Consider the following 24,942-nt stretch of genomic DNA (forward strand, 5'->3'; position numbering starts at 1 on the left):
GCTTAAAACATTCACTGTTGAGTTTATGATATTTAGTTTTTTGGTGATGCAGAGCTCGCATTTGCTGTCCTGTCCCCTTTGCAGGCCTTAGCTATAATGCTCCAGTTTATACGGAGATTGCTCACACACATTCCTCTCTTTAAGTGTCCATAACATATTTGATAAAGATGTATATCTTTTGTTTTTATCTCTGAACAAAGCTACTTATGCAACTTCTTTATCCAATATGGTATGAACATTTGAAGAGAGAGGCATGAGAAATATAAACAGCATAATATGTAAACGAAATTGGTAGATGGAGCATGTGTATATATATATATATATATATATATATATATATATATATATACATATATATATATATAGATAGATAGATAGGTATGTATGTATGTATGTATACACGCATGCACACACACACAAACACATGCGTGCACACACACAAACGCACACGTGCACACACACACAAACACACACACTTGAACAAGTCTTTATTTTCAGCTTCTGATAAGCAAAAACAAAAGTTGGTTCAGCTTTCAATGTGAGAGAAGAAGTGAATAAAAATGAAAATACTTGACTTGGCAACAGAATAACCATCTTGACATAGAAAATCTACCTCAAGAAGTTTCATCTAACCCATTCTAAGCATGAAAAAATGGATGTTAAACTGAATGGATACAAACACCAGGAGATAAAATGAATAACCAAGAATGACTAAATGTCACATTGTATATATATATATATAAAATCGCTAGCCACTAAACCTTTTCTATTTTCTCTCCCTGTTTATTTCTGTATTCCTTTCTGTCAAAGAGCATAGGCTTGAAACGTAAAAGACTTTCTCACTTCCCGAGCATTAAACTAATACATCTGTTTGTTGTTTACACACACGTCTTCGTCTTTTTTGTAAATTCTCACTATATATATATATTTACTTCTAATATAAGGATAAATTTATTTTTTTTTAATTTTATCAGTGGTCAGCATATTAAAATACCTTTTAAGATGAAAATTATAAATAATTATAAATAAATAAGGGCAAAAGAAAAAATTTCTATGCCAATATACTGAAAAAATAGACAATTTATCATCTAACCACATATAATAATTCATTGTAAATACACAGCATGTTAAAACAAGGAAAGCAAGCAAACAGAAATTTTTTTTTAAATTCCATTAATGATATAAAACCTATTTTTTTCAGCATATTGGTATAGAAATTCTTTCCTTTGCCCTTACAGACAGACAGACAGACAGATAGGTATGTATGTATGTGTACACACACACACACACACACACACTTGAACAAGTAAAAATTTGGCAAAAATTTGAAAAATATTAGGGAAAATTAGCATATTACGATATTAAAATTTGAAAAATATTAAAGTTGTATGTTGAATTTTAATAAAATTAAAATTATCTTCTGGAATTAAGTAAAAAAATGGTGAATCAAAAATAGTTTGTACGTACATTTGCCAGCTAAAAGCAGTTCAAAGAAACCATTCCAATCTCCATCATACTGATACATGACCTTAAACTGAAATATATGGTGGTAGGCAGAGGCAGCAATATCACGAGGGTTGCGTGTCATGAAAATCATTTTAGATTTTTTGGTAAATATCTCTTTTGGTAAATGATGCAAGAACAGGTGGTTGTTTAGAACTCTGGGTGATGGAATCTGGTCTAGTTTTTCTTGTTCCATCAGCTCCATCATTGCACTACATTTATGTTCTGGGTTATATTCAGCAGAACCATTAACTAACATTCCAGTAATTTCCCACATCCAGTGACAACCTATGTTGGAAAGATTGAAGTTTCAAGAGTAGAACATAAACACCAATTCCTACGTCAACATTCACTTATATTATCATAATGGCTACTTGAGCAAAGTGTAGTTGTAAGAAGATTCATTGAATTCATTAGAAATATTAATGATTAAATGCCTCAACAAATTTGATTAGATATTTCAAAAGTACAAAATACTAACATGGATTCTCTTTAGATTGAAGATTATAAGATTCCTGATATCAAAGAATCATTCAAGTCTGACCACACTATCTGTGCCACATTTTCATTTGATACCAGAATTCTACTATGAAAGGTTGCAAGAATTCAATAATATGGTTGAAGCCTTTTGTTATCATATTAGAGGTGTGACTGTGGTTAAGTACCTTGGGCAAGTGTCTGTTAATATAGCCAACCAAATTCTTTTGAGTGGATTTGGTAAAAAGAAATTGAAAGGAGCTTGTATATTCTATATCCTTCTAAAAAGCAAAGCTTGTTTGTATGTTGACAACTGAAAAAACTAAATAAAACTGATAATATTTCAGGTTTTACCTGTCATTTAAATTAATGTGACCATTCCGCAGATAACTGTGCACTTATTTTCTGAAAATGGAATGGGGGAGGCCAATTTTGTGGTGTATTGAGTCGTATTTCTAGCAATCCACATACTGTCTATTTCAATGTAATGTTTTTTACAGAGTCAAAAGATACTCTACCTATCGCTCAATCCATTTCCAACTTTCTCTAAATTTACACATAACATTTCCTTTCAAGTCACTGCCAGACCTCTGTTTTCTCTCTGTCTATAAGTCCCTCTCTAGGTCTATCTCTCTCACTACCCCTACTTTTTCTCTCTAGAGAAAAAAATGTGAGACAGATAGAAAGGGAGTTAGAGAGAAAACACAAGTGAGACAAAGTGGGGAAGAGACAGAAGACAGATATATATATATATATATATATACTAGTGGGCCTCCCGGCCTTCAGTTCGGTTTATATGGTGCTCAAATGTATTTATAAGGCACATATTGGCATCTATCATAATGACCATTTTCCTTACCATAAAAGTCGTTAAAAAGTACTTCAATATTGCATAACATAATTTAAAAGGGGGTACAGAGAAAAAACAAGTGTGACATCAGACCTCTGCTTTCTCTCAGTCTAAATGTCTCTCTCTATGTCTTTATCTCTCTGACTAAAATACAGCCTCACATTATCGAAGCAAAAATCTTCAGTGGATGTGGCAAGGGAGACATTGTATTTATACCTAGAATACCACTAATACAAACAAATGTCCCCTTTCATTTCAAACAATTGCAATTCCCAGTGAGAGTCAGTTACATAATGACCATTAACAAGTCCCAAGGTCAAACACTGCAGGGCTATTTCTCACATGGTCAATTGTGTGTAGGTTGTCCCAGAGTAGGAAGTCCACAGAAACTCTTCATATATGCTCCAAAGAAAAAAGTTTAAAACATTGTATATACTGAAGTTCTGTAAATGTTTTATAATTTTCGTACAATACATTTCTCTATTATTATCTGTATTACTTTCTGTATTTAGATATTCTAAATATATTTTTGAAGTTATGTCATGCAATATTTAAATACCTTTTAACAATTTTTATTGTAAGGAAAATAGGCATGATGACAGATGCCAATACGCGTCTTATAGATACATTTCAACACTGTATCGACTAGGCTGAATGCCGGGAGGCCCACAAGTATACACACGCACACACACACACATACATGCACACACACACATACATGCACACACACATACATGCACACACACACATACATGCACACACACACACATACATGCACACACACACATACACACACACATACACACACACACATGCACACACACACACATACATGCACGCACACACATACATGCACACACACACACACATACATGCACACACACACACACATACATGCACACACACATACATGCACACACACACACACACATGCATATGAGGTGGTATCAAAAAGTTCCTGGACTAGTTGTGTTTAATAAAAAATAACTTATTTACCTAAATTTTAACATCATCTTCAAAATAGTCACCTTGCACAGAAATTCACTGGTCCCAGTCAGGGCTGGCCCTAGGGTTGCTGGCACCCCAGGCAAGCTAAACTTTATTTACATTATTTACATTTGATGGATATTTGTCCTCATCTTGTTTGTTAACACAATGTTTCGGCTGATATACCCTCCAGCCTTCATCAGGTGTCTTGGGGAAATTTCGAACCTGGGTTCCCCAAGACACCTGATGAAGGCTGGAGGGTATATCAGCTGAAACGTTGTGTTAACAACAAACAAGATGAGGACAAATATCCATCAAATGTAAATAATGTACATTATTCCTCATCTCTTAATTATAGAACTGTATTAAGCTAAACTTTGACATGTGCATGCTGACAGTCATGGAAATTTCCTTGTCTTTGTCATGCTCTCCTTGGTGGCCCCTAGCACATGGCACCCCAGGTGACTGTCTAAGTTGCTGGTACCTTCAGCTGGTCCCAATGTACCTACCACTTTTGGAATCTGGCCTGGAAGTCATATTCTGTAAGCAAGTTGAGGAGGACTTTCTGTGATTTGCTCATGATCTCAACAATGGCGTTAAAATGGCAACCTTTCAGTTGCATTTTCATCTTGGGAAAGAGATAGAAGTCTGCAGGTGCTAAATCTGGTGAATAGGACAGGTGTAGAAGCAATAGCATGTTGTTTTGGTGAGAAACTCATGAGTGAGAAGAGCTCAGTGACAAGGTGGAGCATCATCATGAAGAATCCAATTCTTTGCACTTCACAGATCCAGTCACTTTTGCTGAATGTCCTCCCTCAAACACTTCATAATGTTGTTTGTTGTCCTTCAATGTCCTCATGCACAACCTAGTGAATTTTCTCCACATTCCTGGGGGTGATGTTCATGGCATGTCTTCCAGATCACTTGTTATCTTCCAAGGATGTTCTACCACTTTTGAAATGCCTATGCCACTTGAAACATTGCATATGACGAATTGCCTTGTCGCTGTAAGCTTGCTGAAGCATGTTCAATGTCTCTGTAGCATACTTCCCAAGTTTAACACAAATTTTCACATTGGTTTTTTGTTCCAACTTCCTGTCCATGACAAAAATTGCAGACTACAGCATACACATGATCACAAAAACACAAATTTCACAACATGCGAAATAAACACAACAACATCACTCAGCACACTGCGTCATGAAGGTCACTGCTAGCCCACACTGCATGTGCAACTGTGTGGTCATCTGTTGGCATGCTACAGAATTAGTCCAGGAACATTTTGATACCAGGAACTTTTTGAAATCAGCACAAAATGACGATTGGTTTCAATTTGTATCATTTAAAATAAGGAAGTTTGTAATCATAGAACCAGAACCAGTCTCGTGTGCGCTGGTATCAAAACAGTTAATCAGAAGACAGAAAATAAAAGTAATACATCACCAACCTCACCATTATTTTATGTTCATTTACCATACTGGTATGGGTTGGACAAGCTGCCATAATGTAAGTCATTTCTTATTATGAGCTCCTGCTCCCAAAGTCAAAGTGCTCATATCTGTCATTGTTCATAATTTATAAAGTTTTTTTGAAATATATGATACAAAAAGGTTTGACTAAATAGTTACTCTATTTTAGTAAATCCTATATTATACACCTGTTTTTCATAATGTGTTTTAAGTTGCTTATTTTATTATCAGCAATCATTTCAGCTATGTATGTATTGTAAAACTCAAGGTGAGTACAAAATCAAGGAACGTATTACAGAAAACCAGAGTATGTACAAGATGAATCTTAAACCCACACTTCTTGGTTCATGACACTGAATATTAACATCTATCTGTATCTGCATCTAGACTACATTGTGGCTGTTGTCAGTGTCACATAACTGGCACCTGTGCCAGTGGCACGTAAAAGCATTGGGCTTCACAGAAGCAATGTGGCTGATGTTGGTGTTGTGGAACTAGCAACTGAGCTGCTGACATGTAAAAGGCATCATTTGAGCACTGGGCCTCACACAGGCAATGACATATGACCAAGACCTTTGGCAATATGCTGTTCTTCAGAAGGAAGACCCATCAAGCCGTGTGAAACCATAGTTGTAGCAGATACTGGTGTCATGCAAATGGCATCCATGCAAATGGCACCCATGCAAATGGCACCCATGCAAATGGCACCCATGCCAGTGGCACATAAAAGCACACATTACACTCTTGGAGTGGTTGGCATTAGGAAAGGCATCCAGCCATAGAAACCATGCCAAATCAGGCTAATCTAGTGCAGCCACTCAGCTTACCAGCCTTGGTCAAACCTCCTACCTATGCCAGCATGGACAACAGATGATGAGGATGATGATAAAAATTAAATACATCAAAAAATAGGTTTCAGTAAAAGAAATAATTATGTTAATGAGAATAAAGTTCATATTAATTCAAGTAGTGTTTGTTACTTGTTGAAGGGAAACTATGTAACAGAACGTCAATACCATTGGAATGTGGTTTTGAAAGAGAAAGTATAAGAGATGTTTAAGAAGTGATCTGATAACTGAGATAATAGCAGAGATACTTGAACAATGAGGGAAGCATACACATGATGGTGGAATGATCTTAATGATGAAAGACTACATACCTGATTTCATGTAACCTAGAAGAAAAACATCATCATCTCTTACAGGCATATCTGGAAGTTTGTCAAGATTTTCTTGAATATTTGGAAATGGTGGTACCAAAAATCCATTGTAATCATAGCTGATCATTTGACATCCAGCAGGATCCTTGTAGTAAACTTCAGGCATGTTGTAACTATGGAATCTCTGTGAAAATATGTTTCACATATGAGTCAAATCATATATACAGGGTGCTGTGAATATACGGTTGTCTAAATTATGCGAAAATGAAAATAACACTGACATCTCATTTTAACAGATATATTTACCAAAATTACAGAAAAATATCTTGAAATGCTAAAGAGCAAATTTATTCAATAAAATCGCCATTGGTTTCAACCATAGCCTCCAGACGACTTCAAAATCTCCTGCAACTCTTCTGGATGGTCTCCTTGTTTAAGTTGGTGAATGCTGCCATAATCCTTGTCTTCAGTTCATCTTTGGTGTTACAAGGAGTTTCATTGGTCTCTCGCTCAACTGCAACCCACACAAGGGGATTGCAGTCTGGGAAGTTAGGTGGCCAGATGTTAGGGGTAATCTGGTCACAGAAATTATCTGAGAGCCATGACTGGGTTCTCCTGCTTGTGTGGTACGGTGCAGAGTCCTGTTGCCAGACACAGGGTCTTCCAGCAGCCACCATTTTGACCCAGGGCAGCACTACCTCCTCCAGACACACAATGTAGGCCTCCATGTTGAGACTGAGGCTGTTTGGAAAGATGTAATGCGTTAGGTGGTTGTTTATTTCATTGGATATTTGCTGTATAGTGTGTTGTATGTTTATAGATTGTATTGTATAGTTTGGGTATTATTATTATTATCATTATTATTATTATAAACAGGTTTTGTTGGAACTCAGAGTCTTGAAAAAGTGTAGTGGGCTTGCTACCTGCAGCCTATGGTACCATGTTATCTGTTCTTTTCAACTATCTAATACTTTCCTAATGATTCTGATTGTGTCAAGGAACTTTTTGCAACAAGCTCTGTTGAGTGTTCTATTCCCATTTCCTTTATATTCCTCTGGATGCCTTCTGATACTGTCCCCAAAGACTCAACAATAATTGAAACAATCCTCACCTTTCTTGTTTTCCACAGTTTAGCTATCTTTTATTTAGGAGGAAGGTACATGTGTATCTTTTCACCTTTCTTCTTAACTGTTCATAGGTCAAAGGAACACACAACATCAATTACAGAGTACATGTCTGGCTTCTTTTGCACAAGCACATGGTATGTTTGGATTGCAAAATCCCACAGGATTTTTCAAGTTTCCAACTCAACCACTCCTTGTGGTGTGTGCTCATACTACGTCTTGCCTCTCATCATTATCACTGTCATCATCATTATCATAATTTCATTATTACTATTAGCACTACAGCTACTGGCCATATTATTTATGCTTCCAGTTTTCTACAAATTTCTTTATAATTGTAATCTATGCCATTTGAAAGGTATTTAGATAAAATTTCATTAAAAGATATCCATTTTCCTGAAAGTTATGAGGGGGAAAAAATCAGATCGTGTGAATTTTCCGAAAGTCCTCTCCCAACCCCGCCAGTTCATTTGCGCAAATTTTGGCTTTCAGATTCCTTTACTACACTTTTTTTACACCTATTATACTTTTTTTTTACACCTATTACACTTTTTGGGGGGGGGGGGGGCTGGGTGTTAAACTAGGTATTAACCTTTTTTTTTTCTTTTCTCACCATGTAGAAAAATAGATTACAAATCTTTAAGAATTAAAAAAAATTTTTTTCTTAAAGAAACACTCAAATCCCCTTCCCAGCCTCCACCCACCACCTCACCACATTCAAAAAGTTAAAAACTCCAAATGTTTCGCTTTTAGCATTTTTGAAAACAGTGAAATTTTTCCAGAAATAATGTCATTTACCTATACATGTGTGAAAGATGAGATGAAAGTAAAACATTCAGAGTTTTTAGCTTTTTAAAAGTTGGGAGGTGATGGGTGGGCAAGGTGGAGGAAGAGTCATTGAGTGTTTAAGAGTCTTTAAGAAAAATTCAAATTTATATAAAAAAAAAATCCCAGATTCATAATCTCTGTATTTTTCTATATGGATTAATAAAAAAATTTGTAAAAAGTTTAAAATTAAGAAATTGGGGTGAGGGTGGGGAAATTAAAGTTTTGAAAATGTGACTTTTGTGCAAAATCGTATTCTCCTATATCAAAAATATAAAAATCCAAAAAATTTTTTGAAAACGAAAACAAAATACACCAGAAATGGGTGGTATACACATGCTTTACCTTCACCAAAAGAAAATTATTTCAAAAGTTAATAAGACTGGAAAATTTCAATTGAGCCAAAGTGTTCTGCAAGAAGGAAGTCAAAGCTTTGGTCATCAATTATAAGGTCTGAGGAAAACAAATTCTGCTAATTTTCCAATACAAGGCAGATATAAATGTCTTGCACAACAAAACCAAAAACATGTGAGCCAGATTGTTTGCCAGTAAGAGTTAAAAAGGAAAAGATAGGAATTATGGTGTATGAAGGGAGAGGAGGGATAGGGAGATTAGAGCTTCTTTTGTTGAAAATACATTAAATGGCCACAAAATACTGTTAAATATTTGTAAAGGTTCCATTATTTGTTAAAGTTCTACATGGTAACATCTTGATTGTAGGTTGTAAGATTGTCAAAAATTATGTCAATAACAGAGCTGAAAAAAGTATTGACTGCAAAGTGGATAAACATGGATCTTTCAGTTATTGATAAGTTAATCAAATCTAGGCTTAATCATTGAAAATCATGATTTTAACTATAGGAGTGCTTGCAAAATACCAAATCAAACTTCATTTGTTTTGAATAGTTTTCCATGAATTTCAGCATTGCAATTTATTACCTTGGCTTGAAAATTATTGTTGAGCAATGTAAAAATCTATAACTGAATGCCACCAAATGTTTTACCAAACGAATAGCAAAACACAAAAGATTATTTTAATACATCATTAAATAAAACATTATATAAAATGTTTTAAAACCTTGTTACATGTGAGTCACTAATGTAAGTTGGAAGGAATGTCTTCTATATGTAACATGTTCAAGTTGTTACAATGTGTGTAGTTAGCATTTTTTTAAAGACAGTTCATAGAAAGAATCCATTTCCAGTGATTTCTTAAAGAGGTGTTAATAAAGAATATTCAGAAGGCACGTTTATAAAACAAAAACATTGAAATTTATTCAGTAGTGTAAGGAGTGCTAGCAAGTGGTAACAAGGATTAATCTTGCATACGAATGGGAACCAAATATATGTGTATGCAAGACAGGAAAAATCACATGATGTACTATATACACTGAGGTTTATATGAAGCGAGTTGAAGTTGATATTAATCAAGTGAGTTGCATGTAGTTGGTGGTGGATACAGAAAATATGACATGCTGAAGAAAGCAATGTTGCTTCTAGGCAGTCTTTTCAGCAACTAGTTTGAAACTGTCGCTTCTATGCTGCTAAGGCAGATCACTGCCATCTTATTCACATACCTCCAGCTCTGATTGGCTGAAATCTGCCACAGTACAACTGAACTATGTCACGGCGATGTAATAGATCTTTCCTGACTCGCTACGACCTTAATATTTTAATGAACAGGATATAATAGAAGCATAGTTCGCTCCTTTGAACAGCCTACAGAAAACTTTATATGCACATTATTTTATAGCTGGCTGAATCGTTAGCACACTGAGAAAATGCTTAGCAGCATTTCATCCGAAATTACTTTCTGTGTTCAAATTTCACTGAGGTCAACTTTGCCTTTCATATTTTCGAGGTCAATAAATTAAGTACCAGTCAAGCACTGGGGTTGATGTAATCAACAAACCCCCTTCCCCAAAATTTCAGGCCTTGTGGAAAGACTTATTTATAAAATAAGGTTCCATAAATTCTTCTTGAAAAAGTTTACTGTTGCAATATTTTTTACCTTCAACACCTATTTTATCTGTACATTATATAATTTATTTGGAGAGAAAATTGCAAATCTAAATGACACGTGTTTAACATAGATAAAATTAAAAGAATAAAGCTACAAATCTGGAAAGAGGGTACAGCTGATTAAGTGGACTCTAGTACTTGTCTTGTATATATTCGATCAACCCCAACATTCACAAGGGTGAAAAATAAGTTGACTTGGGCAAGAATTGAACTTAGAATGTAAACATCAATATGTAAAGGTTGCAAATTATGTTTCTTACACTCTTAGATTCTGCCAATTCAGTCTATTTTCATTTTACATAAAAAAAATTAACATAAGTTTGCATTTAGATTTTATCAAAAATTGTTCATTATAAATTACAAGTTTTACAGGTATCATTGTAAGTAGTGAGTACCTTCAGGAATGTATTTGTTTTAATTAGCTATCACACCTCACCTTTGTAACACTAATTCAAGTAAGATTTATGCTATTATCTTTCAGTTTGAACTTCTATAGGTGAGACGTCTGCAAAAAGTATGAGTGCACAACTTTTAGAGTGGTCTAAGTGAAATTTTATAAAGGGGTCAGCAACTAAACAGAGCTGAAATATTTTATGATCCCAAATGGGAAGCAAAGATTTAAGGATGTAGTTTTACTATTTATATGGTTGTGTGGAGGGTAAAAGTATCAACATCATCATTATCATTCAATGTCTGTTTGCTATGTTGGCATGGGTTAGATGGTTTAACAGGAGCTAACCAGACTCTAATTGTCTGTTGTGGCATGATTTCTGTAGCTGGATACCCTTCCTAAAGCCAACCACTTTACAGACTGTGCTGGGTGCTTTTTATGTGCTTTTTATATGTTCATATACACAGCACTAGTTCATATACATAGCACAGACATAAATGCATTTTATGTGGCATTGGCACCTGTAAAGGACAAGCCTGTATATATGGATGACAGCAATTTTACTTAGCTTGATGTGTCTTCTCAAGTACAGCAAATCCCCATAACTCCTGGCCCCTTGTCATTTTCTCAGTGAGGCCCAGGATCCTTTCTTACCACTTCGTTCCACATCTTCCGGAGTCTACCTCTCCCACAAGTTCCCTCCACAATTAGAGCTCAGCATTTCTTTATGCAGCTGTCCTCATCCATATGCAGTTTCAGATTTTTAATTTACAGAAAGAAAAATACTGATGATGTAACAAACATTAAAATACCCACAAGGAGTCAGAATGTGAGCTGAAGAAAGTACAGACACTACATAATACAATAGAAGAGCTTGCAAGAAAAATTATGATTCATGAGATGAGAGAACTACATGGAGTACTGAGACAGCTGGAGTGCCTCACAACTGTAAAACATGGCAGAGAGACATGAAATGCTTCACCAATTATCATACATGTTGATGACACAGGTAGGGAGAAAAAGAAAGAGTTTAGAAGTTTGTTGTTTGAGAAAGAGAGGGCGATATAGAAAAATGGTCACATTTAGTCACTTAGCTATGTCAGGTTGGTCAAAGATGAATACATATCACTGACAAGTCTATAAATGTGTATTATATAAACATAGGGTTAGGTAATGTATATACATTTGTACTTAATATATACACATACACACATGAATATGTATATTTATTTGATGTTTTTTTAAATAGTATTTTTTCAACAAAAATGTATCTGCTTCTTGGTCTTTTTCCCTATAATTTGTTTTTTCTTTAAATTAACAACTAATAAGTTATTTATATCAACATTTAAGGAAACATAATAGTTTTAAAATAAGTAAAGTTAAGATAACAGTTACGTAATAAAGGTATATAACAAATAATTGATCAATACAGAAACTGCTTTACAAATAAAAGTAGGTAAGAAGGTGGGTCAGAATTTGGGGTGTCAGTGAGATTAAAAAAATATAACCCCCTCCCCTTCACACAGTTAAAAAAACTAACAGTTGTACATTTATGTATATATACAAACACACACATATATATATACACATACACACATATACACACACACATATATACACACACATATATACACACATATATACACACACACACACATATACAGATATACATACACATATATACACACATACACACACATATACACACACACACACATGTATACACACACACATGTATACACACACACACACACATATATATATTAGGTTGGCAATTAAGTTCCCATCATTTTTTAAAATTTAAATTTTTTAAAAGGTTTAATAAAAAATAACAACTAATTAATCAATAATGTATTCGCCCTTTGTTTACAACTTCTTCCCAACGTTCAACAAGATTTTCAATACCTCCTTGGTAAACATCACCTGATTTCGACTCAAAAAATTAATCCAACCAAGCTCTCAATTCTGCATCAGTATTGAACGAAACTCCACGCATAGCATTTGAAAGAGATCGAAAGAGGTGGAATGAGGAGAGTACGGCGGGTGTGGCAGCACTTCTCAGCCATGCGTTTAAATGGGTTCCTTGGTCATATTGGCGATATGAGGGTGGGCATTGTCGTACAGTAGAAGAACTCCAAGCTTTAATTGCAGAAAAAGCACACTTGAAAATGCAGCTCTCTGTCTCTCTCTCTGTGACATAGCACACAAGTTTGGAGAAAAGCGTCCGACGGAAAGTGTCGCTTCTTCTTAATGAATAATTTTAATTATAGAATGTAATTATTTTCACTTTGTATATTACCCTCTTTCTATGTAATCAACACTACACATCTACTTGTACCAGTGCTTCTCAAACTGCAACTTAGGCAAACTTAGTGCAATGTATAAAAATAAATATAATCATTATGAACGAAATTGTGGTTTATATATTTTACTTGATATTTCCTTTGAAAAGTAGCTTCTCTTTTTAAAAATTCTCATGTGAAGTGTGTCATTAACTTGTTTAACATCTATTGCCCCACGATATCAAAAACATCGAGAACTTCGGTCCTCCTCAAATAATTTTAAATCACAAGGTTTTTCTTTCATCGCGTAACATTAGATACATCCCCAATCACGAGACAATTAGTTTTCTAGTTTAACAGAAGTTGACAATTCCACAAAAAATACTTTATCTTACTCACTATTGGACCTCATGCATGTTAAATATCCCTAGATGGCAAGGGTGTTTCTCGTTTACGTCCCAGTCGTTCTTGTACAGTCGTGCAGAATTATGTATGGAGAACAAGTTTTACCTAATTTCTAGGTTAATCCATTATTGCTGTTTTAAAAAGCACAAATTACCTTATTTTAAAGAAAAAATATCGTAGCTTAATTTCCTTTTAAATCATAAAAATTACATCATGTTTAGTCTCCATATGAATAAAAATTATGAGTTGGCAAAAGGACTGCTGCATTTTAACTTGTCCCTCCTTTTCTTGTGATAGTAAATAATTGAGTTGAAGTTTCTTACAAGTCAAACGACTGCATTCACACAACATATTACATAAATCAAAGTGACAACTGAGAAAACTGACAGGTTATTAGTTAAGAAGTAAACAAAAAAGCACGTTTTTTTTTTTTAACTGGGTGTAAAGATGCAAACAAGAAAACAGTTAATAATATTAATATAAACAAACATTAATCTATTAATGAGAATATATAACATTAATCTAAGAAAGAAAAAGCAAACAATAATTATACCAACCAGAGGGAAGGAGTAGCACCTACTGACATGTAGCACGTTCTGAATGTGAACGAAATTTTTTTGTTTTCCTTTACTGTTATTACGGCAAACGTGACTTGTTAAACACTGTAATAGAGAAATTTTGTGAGTTTCAAACTGGCCTATATTATTCAATAATATTTTGATAACTGTAAACGATAAGATACGCGTGCATACAGCCCACGCCTATTTCTCAAATTACAATTTTTCATATTTAATGGGTAAGTTATAAAGCAATTTATTATGTTTAACTGCCAGTTCTTGGTGGCATTTCATCTTTGTTTTGAGTTAAAATTCTGCTGTGGTTGACTTTCTCGTTCATCCTTTCTGGGTTAATGAAATAAATACCAGTTCATTACGGGGATTGATGTAATTGATTTACTCCTACCTCGAAATTGCTGGCCTTGTGCTTAAATTTGAAACCATTATTATTATTATTAGAGCGGCAAATTGACAGAATTATTAGCATACTAGGCAAAATCCTCAGCAGCATTTCGTCCATCTTTACATTCTGAGTTCAAATTCCACCAAGGTCAACTTTGTTGTTCATCCTTTTGGTGTCAATAAAATAAGTACCAGTGATGTAATCGACTAGACCCCCACCTCACTTCCTCAAAATTTCAGGCTTTGTGTCAATAGTAGAAAGGATTATTATCATTATTACCAGTTCCATCTAACAATCACAAGGTCAGTGTTTCAGCAGGCAGATAAATATAAGAATATCTGGAAGCATTCCTGATCTGGTAACTGACATATGATTGACTATGTTATTACTAAGAGCAAAGATTGCTGTGATTTCAGATTAACCAGAGCTCACAAAACTCCCAAGTATTATTTGGATAAAGAGGCTACTGAGATCCATTACACCATTGAGAATGAATGTGTCTTTCTTAAAAAATCCAAATAAGGCAAAAACTTTTGAAATGCATCTAAATTCAAAGCTTGAGAACATAGAGGAAAGAAATTTTGTGGCAAAATATTTATGACAGCATCAAATCATCTGCTGAAGAAGTTCTAGAATATGTCAAACGCAGGCACCAAGATTGATTCAATGAGAATGATTCTCAAATCAAACCTCTCCTAGAAACTATGCACAAAAGACACAAGGCATAGATCTCAAACAAAAACTTACCATCACTCAGATCCCTATACATTTCCTCTAAGAAAACTACTCAAAAACCTGTGTGAGATGAAAAAGTCTTGATGGGTCCAAGAATTGGAACAGGCTACTAACTCTCACAACCTGAGAGCATTGTATAAGAATCTGAAAGATGTGTTTGGTCCAAAAAAGGGTGGAACAGAACCAATTTTTTCAAACAATGGGATAAAACTCTTAAGTAGCTAAGATGTAATTCTGAAAAAATTAGCTGAACTCTTTAAATCAAGAACCCACCACTGATCCTGAAGTAATCAATGAAATCCTTCAGAGGCTTGTAATTGAGGAACTTGCAGAAGATACTTCCTTGGAAGGGATAAGTACTGCTATTATAAAACTTTCCGTTGGTAAAGCTCCTGGACAAGACAGTATTTCCCATAGAAGTGTACGAGTATGATGGTAGACAACTTGTAAGAAAGTTGTGCAAATTGGTCTGTTTCATTTGGGAAAGTGGATCTGTTCCCCAATAGTTCAAAGATGCATCTATAACACACTTGTACAAAAATGAAGGGAAGAAGAATGTATGTGATAATCACTGGGGAATAAACTCTTTGTGCATTGCTGGAAAAATTCTTGCAAGGATGATTCTTAACTGCATCAATATGCATGTAGTAAACAGTATATATCCTGAATCTCAATGTGGATTCCGGACTGGGAGAGGCACAATTGACATGATTTTTGCCCTTACAGCAAGTTCAAGGAAAAGCACATGAGCAAAATAGTGACTAGCACATAGTCTTTGTTGACTTGACCAAGGCCTTTGATACATTGAATCATGAGGCTCTGGAAAATTTTGTCAAAGGTCAGCCTTCCTGATAAAATGTAAGGTTAATAGTATCTCTGCACAAAGGAATGATGACAACTGCAATATCTAACAGCCAATGTTCTGAGGCATTTTCTGTCAACACTGGAAACAAATAGGGTTATGTTTTAGCTCCTGTACCTTTTTCCATATTCTTTTCAATGGTGCTCTAACACATTTTAGGGATTACCATGAAGGTGTAAAATTCCAGTTTCACATTGAAGGAAGTCTACTAAATGTAAAATAGCAACGTTTCAGATCAAAGAAAAAGATCAAGTAAGAGATTCTACATGACTTTCTGTTTGCTCATTATAGCACTTTGGTTTGTCATGTGTTTAAAGAAATTCAGGAAACAGTAGCAGCTAATGCTTTTGGACTGACTATCAGACTCAAGAAGACAAGTTTATTCCAACTGAAACTTGAGGCAGAACATACTTGAGATTCAAATGTAATGATTGATAACAAACAAGCCACTCAACTGCGTCAAGTCATTTAAATATCTTGGAAGTACAGTAAACTTGAAAAATACTCTTAATGATGAAATCAATGTTAGAATATCTAAAGCTGCAAATGCTTTTGGAAAACTTTCCCACTGTTTATGGGATGAACATGGTGTCAGTCTGAAGACCAAATTAAGTGTATGCAAATCTTATATTTTGAGCACAAACATGGACTCCCTACCACAGTCATATAAAGAAACTTGAAACCTTTCATATGTACATTCTGTGCAATATCTACAACATAAAATGACGAGACAAGATATCAAATGTCAAAATCTTAGAAAAATGTGATATCTCCAGTATCAAAAGCATGTTGCTGAGAATTCAGTGCAGATGGGTAGGACATGTTTAAACGAAAGATGACTCCGAAAATTCTTTTGTATGCCAACAAGTAGATGGACACCACAATAAGGGAAGATCTATCCTTAGATATAAGGATAAGTTGAAGCAATCATGAAAGCCTCAACAGCTTAATCTAACATCTTGAGAAAGTTATAGCCTAGATCGATCTGCATGGCATAAAATGTGTAATGATACATTCAAACAATTTGAGTTGAAAAAACAGAACAATAAAAGAATTTTCTCCTGCAATCAACAGACACATTTTCTCAATCCCTGGCAAAATCAAAATCATCAGTGTCCCAATGTGACTTCATAGCAAAATCCATACCAGGACTCAAATCATATTTACATATCCATCACAAATAGATGCAGCTTCTTTTATTCTTTTATTTTTGAAGTTGTTTCTTCTTTGTATCATTTTATTTTTCTCTCTCCTTTTAAATCTTCTCCTTCAAACACACATACATTGAAATCAACAGGAATGACCATCATCATCATCATTATTTAGCGGTATTTCGCCTGTTGGTACATTCTGAGCTCAAATTCTGCTGAGGCCAACTTCACCTTTCATCCTTTTGGGGTCGAGAAATTAAGTATCAGTCAAGTACTGGGGTCAATGTAATCAACTCATCCCCTCCCACAAAAAATTGCTACCCTTGTGGCAAAATTTGAAATTATCATTATCATTATTATGAAAAAAATGGTAAGCTGGCTGAATCGTTAGCATGCCAGGCAGTATGCTTAGCAGCATTTTTTCTGTCCTTATGTTTTGAGGTCAACTTTACCTTTCATCCTTTTGGGGTGGATAAAATAAGTACCAGTTGGACACTGGAATTGATATAATCAACTTTTCCCTCCCCCAAAATTGCTGACCTTCAGCCAAAATTTGAAGCCATAATTATTGTCATTATTATTATTATTATTATTATTATTATTTTTATTATTATTATTATCGCCATCATTATTATTTTTATTACTGAGTAAGAGAGCAGTGCATACATCAAAATAACACTGCATTCCTGGGTGTCAGAAGTTTTATAGATGTCATACTTCACTGAATTCGTAGTGAGAGCCTGGTCTTGTGCAGCAATGATCAGGCTTTCAGTGGTACACTTCAAATCACCTCGCTCAAGCCATACCCACGATGCTGTATTATCCTTAAAGTCCTGTGTATTCCTTTCAAACTGTCCATGCATTCTCATTTCAAGAAGGTCTTCTTTTCTCTTCTCCTCAGCTCTTTGGTTAAACTCTTCCTTGCCCATCATTTCATCTGAATTTACACCCATATCATTTACAGCATATTGCAGCAGGTCGTCATCACTATTTATCAAATACTTGGCAAGTGTTCTCCTTTCACTTCTTGTACAATGGTCTATACTAATTAGTCCTCTGCCACCATTCTTTCTTTTCATATAGATTCTGTTCATGTTTGCTTTAGGGTGTAGTGCCCCATACAGCGTCATCAACTTTCTCATTTTTCTATCCAGTGTTGATATTTCCTCCTCAGTCCATTTGAGGATGGACGCACTATATCTAACCACTGCAACTGCACAGATATTTGTTGCAGTAATCAAATTTTTGGCATTGAAGTTGGATTTCAACACTGCTTTCCCACTTTTTTGATACGCTTCACTGACCTTGACTTTCATCTCTCTGTGTAGAATGTCATCCAGCTCCAAAATCCCTAAATATCTATACCCACTGCCGTCAGGTTCACCCATGGTCTCTCCTGATGGTAACCACAATCCTGTGCATGATGCTTTCTTCCCTCTTTTCATATTAAGCACTGAACATTTGGTAATCCCAAATTCCATTTCAATGTCCCTACCACACTTCTGGACTGTTTTGGTTAAGGAATCTATCTGTTTTTCAAATTTCTAAAGCAATTTCAGGTCATCCATAAACAGAAGATCGTTCAATGATGGGCCTTTCTTCCCACATCGGTAACCCATCTTAACTTTCCTAAGTGTCATTGTTATGGGTATTAGTGCCATTATAAATAGTAATGGAGAAAACGAGTCATCTTGGAAGATGGCCCTTTTAATATTAACTTCTCCAAGGAATACTTGAGCACTATTTGGTTTTTCACTCTTTTGTGTTATGCATCAGAAAATTTGTGATGTTGTCAGCAACACCAAACATCTGCAGGCATTCAACAATCCAAGAATGAGGCATCATATCACATGCCTTCTTAACATCAATCCAAGCTATAGACATGCTTGTATGATGTTTTTTACAATGCTGAGAACTCTTCCTACATCCTCTTTGTTCCCTTGGTAGTATTTCTTCCTGTGCCAGGAAAGTATATGTCTTTGCTGCACATATTGCAGTGAGTATCTTCCAGATTATATTTAGGCATGCTATGGGACAGTAGTTTCCCACAATATTCCCCTTTCTTCTATCATTCATTATGAGTGTTGTCTTCCCAGTCACCATCCACATGGGGACTGTACCTTTCAGGATACACTCATTCAATTGGGCTGCTAGTCTTTCATGCACCGTGTGGCATCTCTTCAGCCAGAAGCCATGAATCCCATCTGGTCTGGGGGCTTTCCAGTTAGTCACTTTACCCACTTGTACTTTCAAATCACCTGTGCTTATGACAATATTCTGTTGTTTCTTTCCTCCTTGTAATTTTGTCTTGATAGCTCCTATCCACGTTGCATCCCTTTTATACACCACATTGTTTCCCCATAATCTTCTCCAGAACTCCTTGGCTTGATTTGCATCAGGAGCAACATTTTTCCCATTGTCTCCTTCTAACATTCAGAAGAATTGTTTCGAGTTATTTTTTAACAATCTGTTCTCGAACTGCTTATTTCTGTTCACAAATCTTATGTTCTTCTGGCTTTTTACCATGATCTTCTGTTTTAACTGTTCTATTACTGCATCAAACCTGTTCTTCTATATTTTATATTTCTTCTCTAATTTTTCTCAGTCAGTCTTTTTCCCATTTTTCCAGTTTCCTCTTAACCATTGCTCAGTTTTTCCTAGATCTTGCCTTGCCCACATTATGTCCCTTTCAGTGCATCGTTTCCACCATGGTTTTTTTGCTCTACCATTTTTTGTTTTCTTAAGTTGTAATTTCTCCTCAGCAAATAGTGCAATAGCTCGGAGAAGATTTCTTGTTTGTGTTATGTCTTCCGTCTGGATGTATGGTATGACAGTATTTATCTTTTGTGTTACTTTATTTGTCATACCCCTATCTACCCTTCTCATATTCATGGGGATTTTTTCTTCTGGAGCATTCATCAACTCAGAGAGTTGTCTTTGAATTTCAAGCAATTCATCATCTAGTTGGTTCATTTCCCCTGCATGTCCACCCACCACAGTATCAGGGTTCACTGTATAACATTCCTGTTCCTCATCATTAACAGCCCCATCACCATTTCCCTGTTCCTCCTGTCTGCTTTCAACTCCTACCTTGCTGTTTTCAACTCTGACCATCCTTTGTAGTCCATCTGCAGGGTCTCTCAGTCTCTCATTAATCCGAGATATTTCTACTCCAGTTAAGTAACCCTTCCTCCTAACCACTCTCACTTGGTTCATTAGTTTATTTTCTGACATTAGATACATATCCTTTTTCATCCAAAATTTCAAGGTATGTCGGCCTACTCTGCAATTTCTTTCCAGCTTTGCTCTTCGTCCACTTATGTCTGTTCTTGCGCACACCATGTATGTGATCTCTTGTGACATAATGACCATCTGAGGCCAGATCACTGCCCCTGATGCAGGCAGTTTCAGACATGCCAGGCAGGAAACCTTCACCATGATTGGCTATAGCTTCATTCTCGTCATTAATTCTTTCATTGTTGTGTTGCGTCATGACTTCATGAGTTGTTCATGGGGTTCCCACAAGAGTTGTTACTGAGATCCCATCTCGTTCTTCCTCTCTTTATTTGCATATACACATGCACATGTATGTACATATACACATATATAAATAACATGCTTGCATTGTGTCACCTCCATAACCACAGTGATTATTATTATCACTGTTGTTCTACCAATAGCATTTAAAAATATTGATAATAATATGGATCTTGGTATATTGCAGTAGATCTTTGTCACTATTTATCAAATACTCGGCAAGTGTTCTCCTTTCACTCCTTATACAATGGTCTATACCAGTGGTTTTCAACCAGGGTTCCGTCAGTACAGTCCAGGGGTTCTGCAAGAAGTTACATAAATGCTAAAATCGACAGTAATTTTTAATTCTTCTGTGCAGATATGTGTGTACATGTTAGGCCTACAAGTTGCACGTCAGCGTAGATGACCCTGATCCTTGGTGTGTACATGTATGTGCACATCTACGAGTTGGATGCCAGCTTAGATGATGGTTTAGTTTTCTTTTGTAAAATACGAGTGACTATATTTGAAAGAAACATTTTAACTGCATAAACCATTTAGGTGTTGTTGTTAATCTGCCTTTTAAAAGATCTTTAGCTTTTTAAAAGGCGCTTTTGTAAAAAATTTTTCTTGTATGACGTCTATTAATATTTGGTCAAATGTTAAGATTAAAAAATCGAAAGAGAGTTGAATTACATATGTAGAAAAAAAATAAGAAATAGGGAAACTGATATTAAATTAGAAGATATGTAAATATGCATAAATATTAACTCCTTACAAATTTCTAAATTAGAACAATGAACAAATAAATGACATTTTAAATTCAAATCCAAAAATCTTTTTTATTATTATATGCATATTGTTTAGATATAATCAAATACCCATTACTTTAAAAATACATTAATAAAAAAGTTAAATTTTACATCATTAGACTCGCTACACTTTAAAGATCATTTTGTCCTGCCATTATTAGGTTTGCTTTTATATATATACAATTCTGCTTACAGCCTTACAAGTATGGATAGATTTCTGAAAAAACGTAAGTTAGATACAAATGAAGAGATGCAGGGTCTGAGGCAGTCTGTTGAAGCCGCAGCCACTGCCAATGATGCTGCCTCGTCGAAATTACCAAGAAAGGAGGGAATTAACCTGCAACTAAAAGTTTGTCAATATTGTGAAAACTACATAGCTCTGGGATTTACTTGGACTGGAAACCTAGACTGCCCTTCCCTTTTGTGTACTGTTTGTGGGGAGAAGCTGGCTAATAGTGCTATGGCACCAGCCAAACTGAAACGACACTTAACAACTAAACATCCAGAGTTGTCAGGCAAAAATGAACAATATTTTAAAAGAGAATTGGCATTTAATAAAAGGCAAGTTTCTATGTTTGCCAAAAAGTTCAAGTTGAGTGACAAAGGACAAGAAGCAAGTTATGCTGTGGCGGAGATAGTTGCAAGAAAAATGTAATCTCATACCATCACTGAAACTGTAATTTTACCTGCATGCCAGGAAATAGTGAGGATAATGTTTGGAGAGGATGCTGCATCAGAGCTAAATAAAATTCCACTTTCTGACAACACAATAAGTAGGCACATTCAAGACATGACAGGAGACATTGAGTGCAATATTAAGTCAAAAATACTGAAACATAAGTTGTTTGCGCTTCAAGTTGATGAGAGTACAGACATCACTGGTAAAGCACAACTCCTTGTATTTGTTCGTTTTATTAATGATGAAGCTATTGTAGAAGACTTCCTGTGTTGCAAAGAGTTGCCAGAAACAAGAAAAGGACAAAATGTATTTGATGTTTTGAATTCATATTTAGAGTATTGTAGATTGAACTGGAAAAACTGTGTTGGTATTTGTACAGATGGTGCCCCTGCAATGACAGGATGTCTTAAAGGCTTTGTCCCAATCGCACAAAAACAAAATCCAAATATTATCCATACTCATTGTTTCATTCATAGAGAAGCACTAGTTGCTAAAACTCTTGAACCTGAACTAAAATCTGTAATGGATATGGTAGTGAAAATAGCTAATTACATCAAGATGAGGCCAATTAAATGTCAACAGTTTGCGAAACTTTGTGTGGGTATGGAAGCAGACATTTCCACCTTAATCCAACACACAGAAATACGATGGGTGTCAAGAGGAAAAGTATTGTCTTGTTTTTATGAATTAAGAGAAGAGTTATTGACCTTTTCTTTGCAAGAAAACCTGAAAGACTTTGTAGAATGTTTGAGTGATGACCATTGGTGTTCCAAGTTAGCATATCTTGCCAATATATTTCACAAGCTAAATCCCTTGAACAATGGCATGCAGGGCAGGAACGAAAATATCTTGTCTTCTACTGACAAAATAAATGCTTTTCAGAAGAAATTGACAATATGGAAGAAATGCATAGGAAATTTGGAAATGTTTCCAAGTGTTTTTAAAAGGAATTGTCAAGAAATTGCGCTACTGATTTTGAACCATTTGCACACTTTGTTAACAAATCTTGACAAATATTTTCCATCGATATCTGTTGACCTGTATGACTGGATTAGAAACCCATTTGTGGAATTTGAACCATTTGAAGAACAATTCACATTAACAGAAGAAGAACTTGCCAATGTTTTAAATGACAGAACATTAAAGTTGAAGCATTCTGAGCTTAACCTGAATGCATTTTGGTTGCTGGTTGAAAAGGAATATCCTGCAATTGCCCAGAAAGCACTGCGACTTCTTGTGCAGTTTTCAACCTCCTACTTGTGTGAATTTGGATTTTCAGCTCTGACAACCATCAAGCACAAGAAGCGAGCACAATTGCTGTCTGTGGAAGATGAACTTCGTGTGTGTCTATCAAAAACACGACCCAATCTTAAAGAGTTGTGCAAGAAACACCAGGCTCAAGTTTCTCATTGAGTTTTTGATGAGAATAAATGTAATCTATTCAAACTAAAGTTTTTTTTAATACATGTTTTAATAATAACTGTAGATACAAGAATAAAATTGCATATGTACGTGACAATTTTTTTACAGTTTGTGTTTTTATTGTAAATAAATCTGAACATGAGTATTTTCATTTCATTAATTAAATGCTGTTTTTTGCATAAGACAGATCATTCTCAACTAACTTTTAGTTCCTTTACTGGTCATTTCAAGTGCTCCCACAATCACTGGTGTTGTAACTGTCTTGAGAAGCTATCTTTGCTCCAACTACTGTCGTCATCTGCCCACCATTCTCTTTTGGTTTTGTTTTATTATTGTTGTTGTTGTTATTTCAATTTATTATTAAAAGGTATTATTAAATGTTGTTCAGTTTCAACTTTTGTCTTGTACTTGAGATAATCATAAATATGTGAGCGTTGAAGGGAATAGTAGGAGGAAGAGTAGCAGCTTGGTGAATAGATCAAATTCTACAGGTCTGTAAATAGATTCAGCAGATGGGGAGGAGGTCAGCAATGGACATTCCTGTGTAATTAGGCAAAAGAGGCCTCACAAAAGAGGCCTTACAAAAGAGGCCTCACACTCTTGGGGTCAGCAGAGGTCAAATGTGTTTACTACTACTATCGATTAATGACAGAGCTGACGTTGGCCTTAAAAAGAAGCAATTCACCTTGTCCTATTTTTAATTACTGATAGAAAAAATTATACATATATACCTATACTGATGTTCACATTGTTGAATTTTTGAATTTCTGAATTTTTTTGTTCTTTTTCTTCCTTTTCTTTTTATAAGCTTTTAGACTCATTGCATTTTAGACTCATTGCATTTTAGACTCATCTCAGCAGACTGCTGAGATGATTCCAAAACACAACACCTAATAACCTAACGGTATATCTTTTTTCTATCTCTCTGATGAGATTTTGCCTAATATAATGATTTAATAATTGCTATTTTAATCTTTAGGCTTAATTGAAACAGCTTTAAGAGAATATGTTGGATTTTTGCAGATAATAAACTTTTGTTAAATGTGATATCTCTATTTTCTTAATTTTCTTCTCAATGATTATAAACCATGATTTATATATAGACCTATTATTTTATGAATATTATTATTATTCACAACAAATATTAGGTAATGAACCAGTAATTCATTGGATATTACTATCCCTTAATGAGGCTAATTTAATCTCTAATTGAACCTTGACCGCTAAATCCACAAGTCTTTTTTATTCTCTCTGTTTATTTCCTCATGTTCCTTTCTGTTGAAGAGTGTAGGCTCAAAACATAAAAGACTT

General features: G+C 35.0%; 3 protein-coding genes across 8 annotated transcripts in view; 2 read left to right on the top strand and 1 right to left on the bottom strand.

Moving 5' to 3' along the window:
* Positions 1–14,753, bottom strand: part of LOC106877756 (sulfotransferase 6B1) — a 29,386-nt gene extending 14,633 nt beyond the window's left edge. Inside the window, exons 1-4 of one of the 5 annotated variants that reach the window (XM_014926767.3) lie at positions 14,458–14,753; positions 14,052–14,156; positions 6,446–6,629; positions 1,468–1,791 (exon numbers count right to left, since the gene is read on the bottom strand). In XM_014926767.3, the coding sequence (XP_014782253.2) occupies positions 1,468–1,791; positions 6,446–6,629; positions 14,052–14,156; positions 14,458–14,571 (727 nt within the window). In that variant the 5' untranslated portion in view covers positions 14,572–14,753. The other 4 variants (XM_052970219.2, XM_052970220.2, XM_052970221.2 and 1 more) reach the window with 4 other exon arrangements.
* Positions 12,941–22,185, top strand: LOC106877755 (zinc finger BED domain-containing protein 5). 2 transcript variants are annotated; one of them, XM_089356748.1, is made up of 2 exons: positions 12,941–13,080; positions 21,726–22,185. In XM_089356748.1, exons 1-2 carry the CDS (start codon positions 13,058–13,060, stop codon positions 22,183–22,185), a joined length of 483 nt encoding a protein of 160 aa, XP_089212874.1. In that variant the 5' UTR covers positions 12,941–13,057. The 2 variants fall into 2 exon arrangements, with proteins under 2 accessions (XP_089212874.1, XP_014782252.2); XM_014926766.3 differs by lacking the exon at positions 12,941–13,080 and adding an exon at positions 14,165–14,290.
* A 57-nt stretch (positions 22,186–22,242) lies between these two features.
* On the top strand, positions 22,243–23,622 carry LOC149134489 (zinc finger BED domain-containing protein 5-like). The gene has a single exon (XM_089355932.1). It carries the CDS (start codon positions 22,243–22,245, stop codon positions 23,620–23,622), a length of 1,380 nt encoding a protein of 459 aa, XP_089212058.1.
* The last annotated feature ends 1,320 nt before the right edge of the window (positions 23,623–24,942 follow it).

The sequence above is a fragment of the Octopus bimaculoides genome, chromosome 8, assembly GCF_046866305.1.
Source record: "Octopus bimaculoides isolate indiv1 chromosome 8, ASM4686630v1, whole genome shotgun sequence".
NCBI classification, from domain to species: Eukaryota; Metazoa; Mollusca; class Cephalopoda; order Octopoda; family Octopodidae; genus Octopus; species Octopus bimaculoides.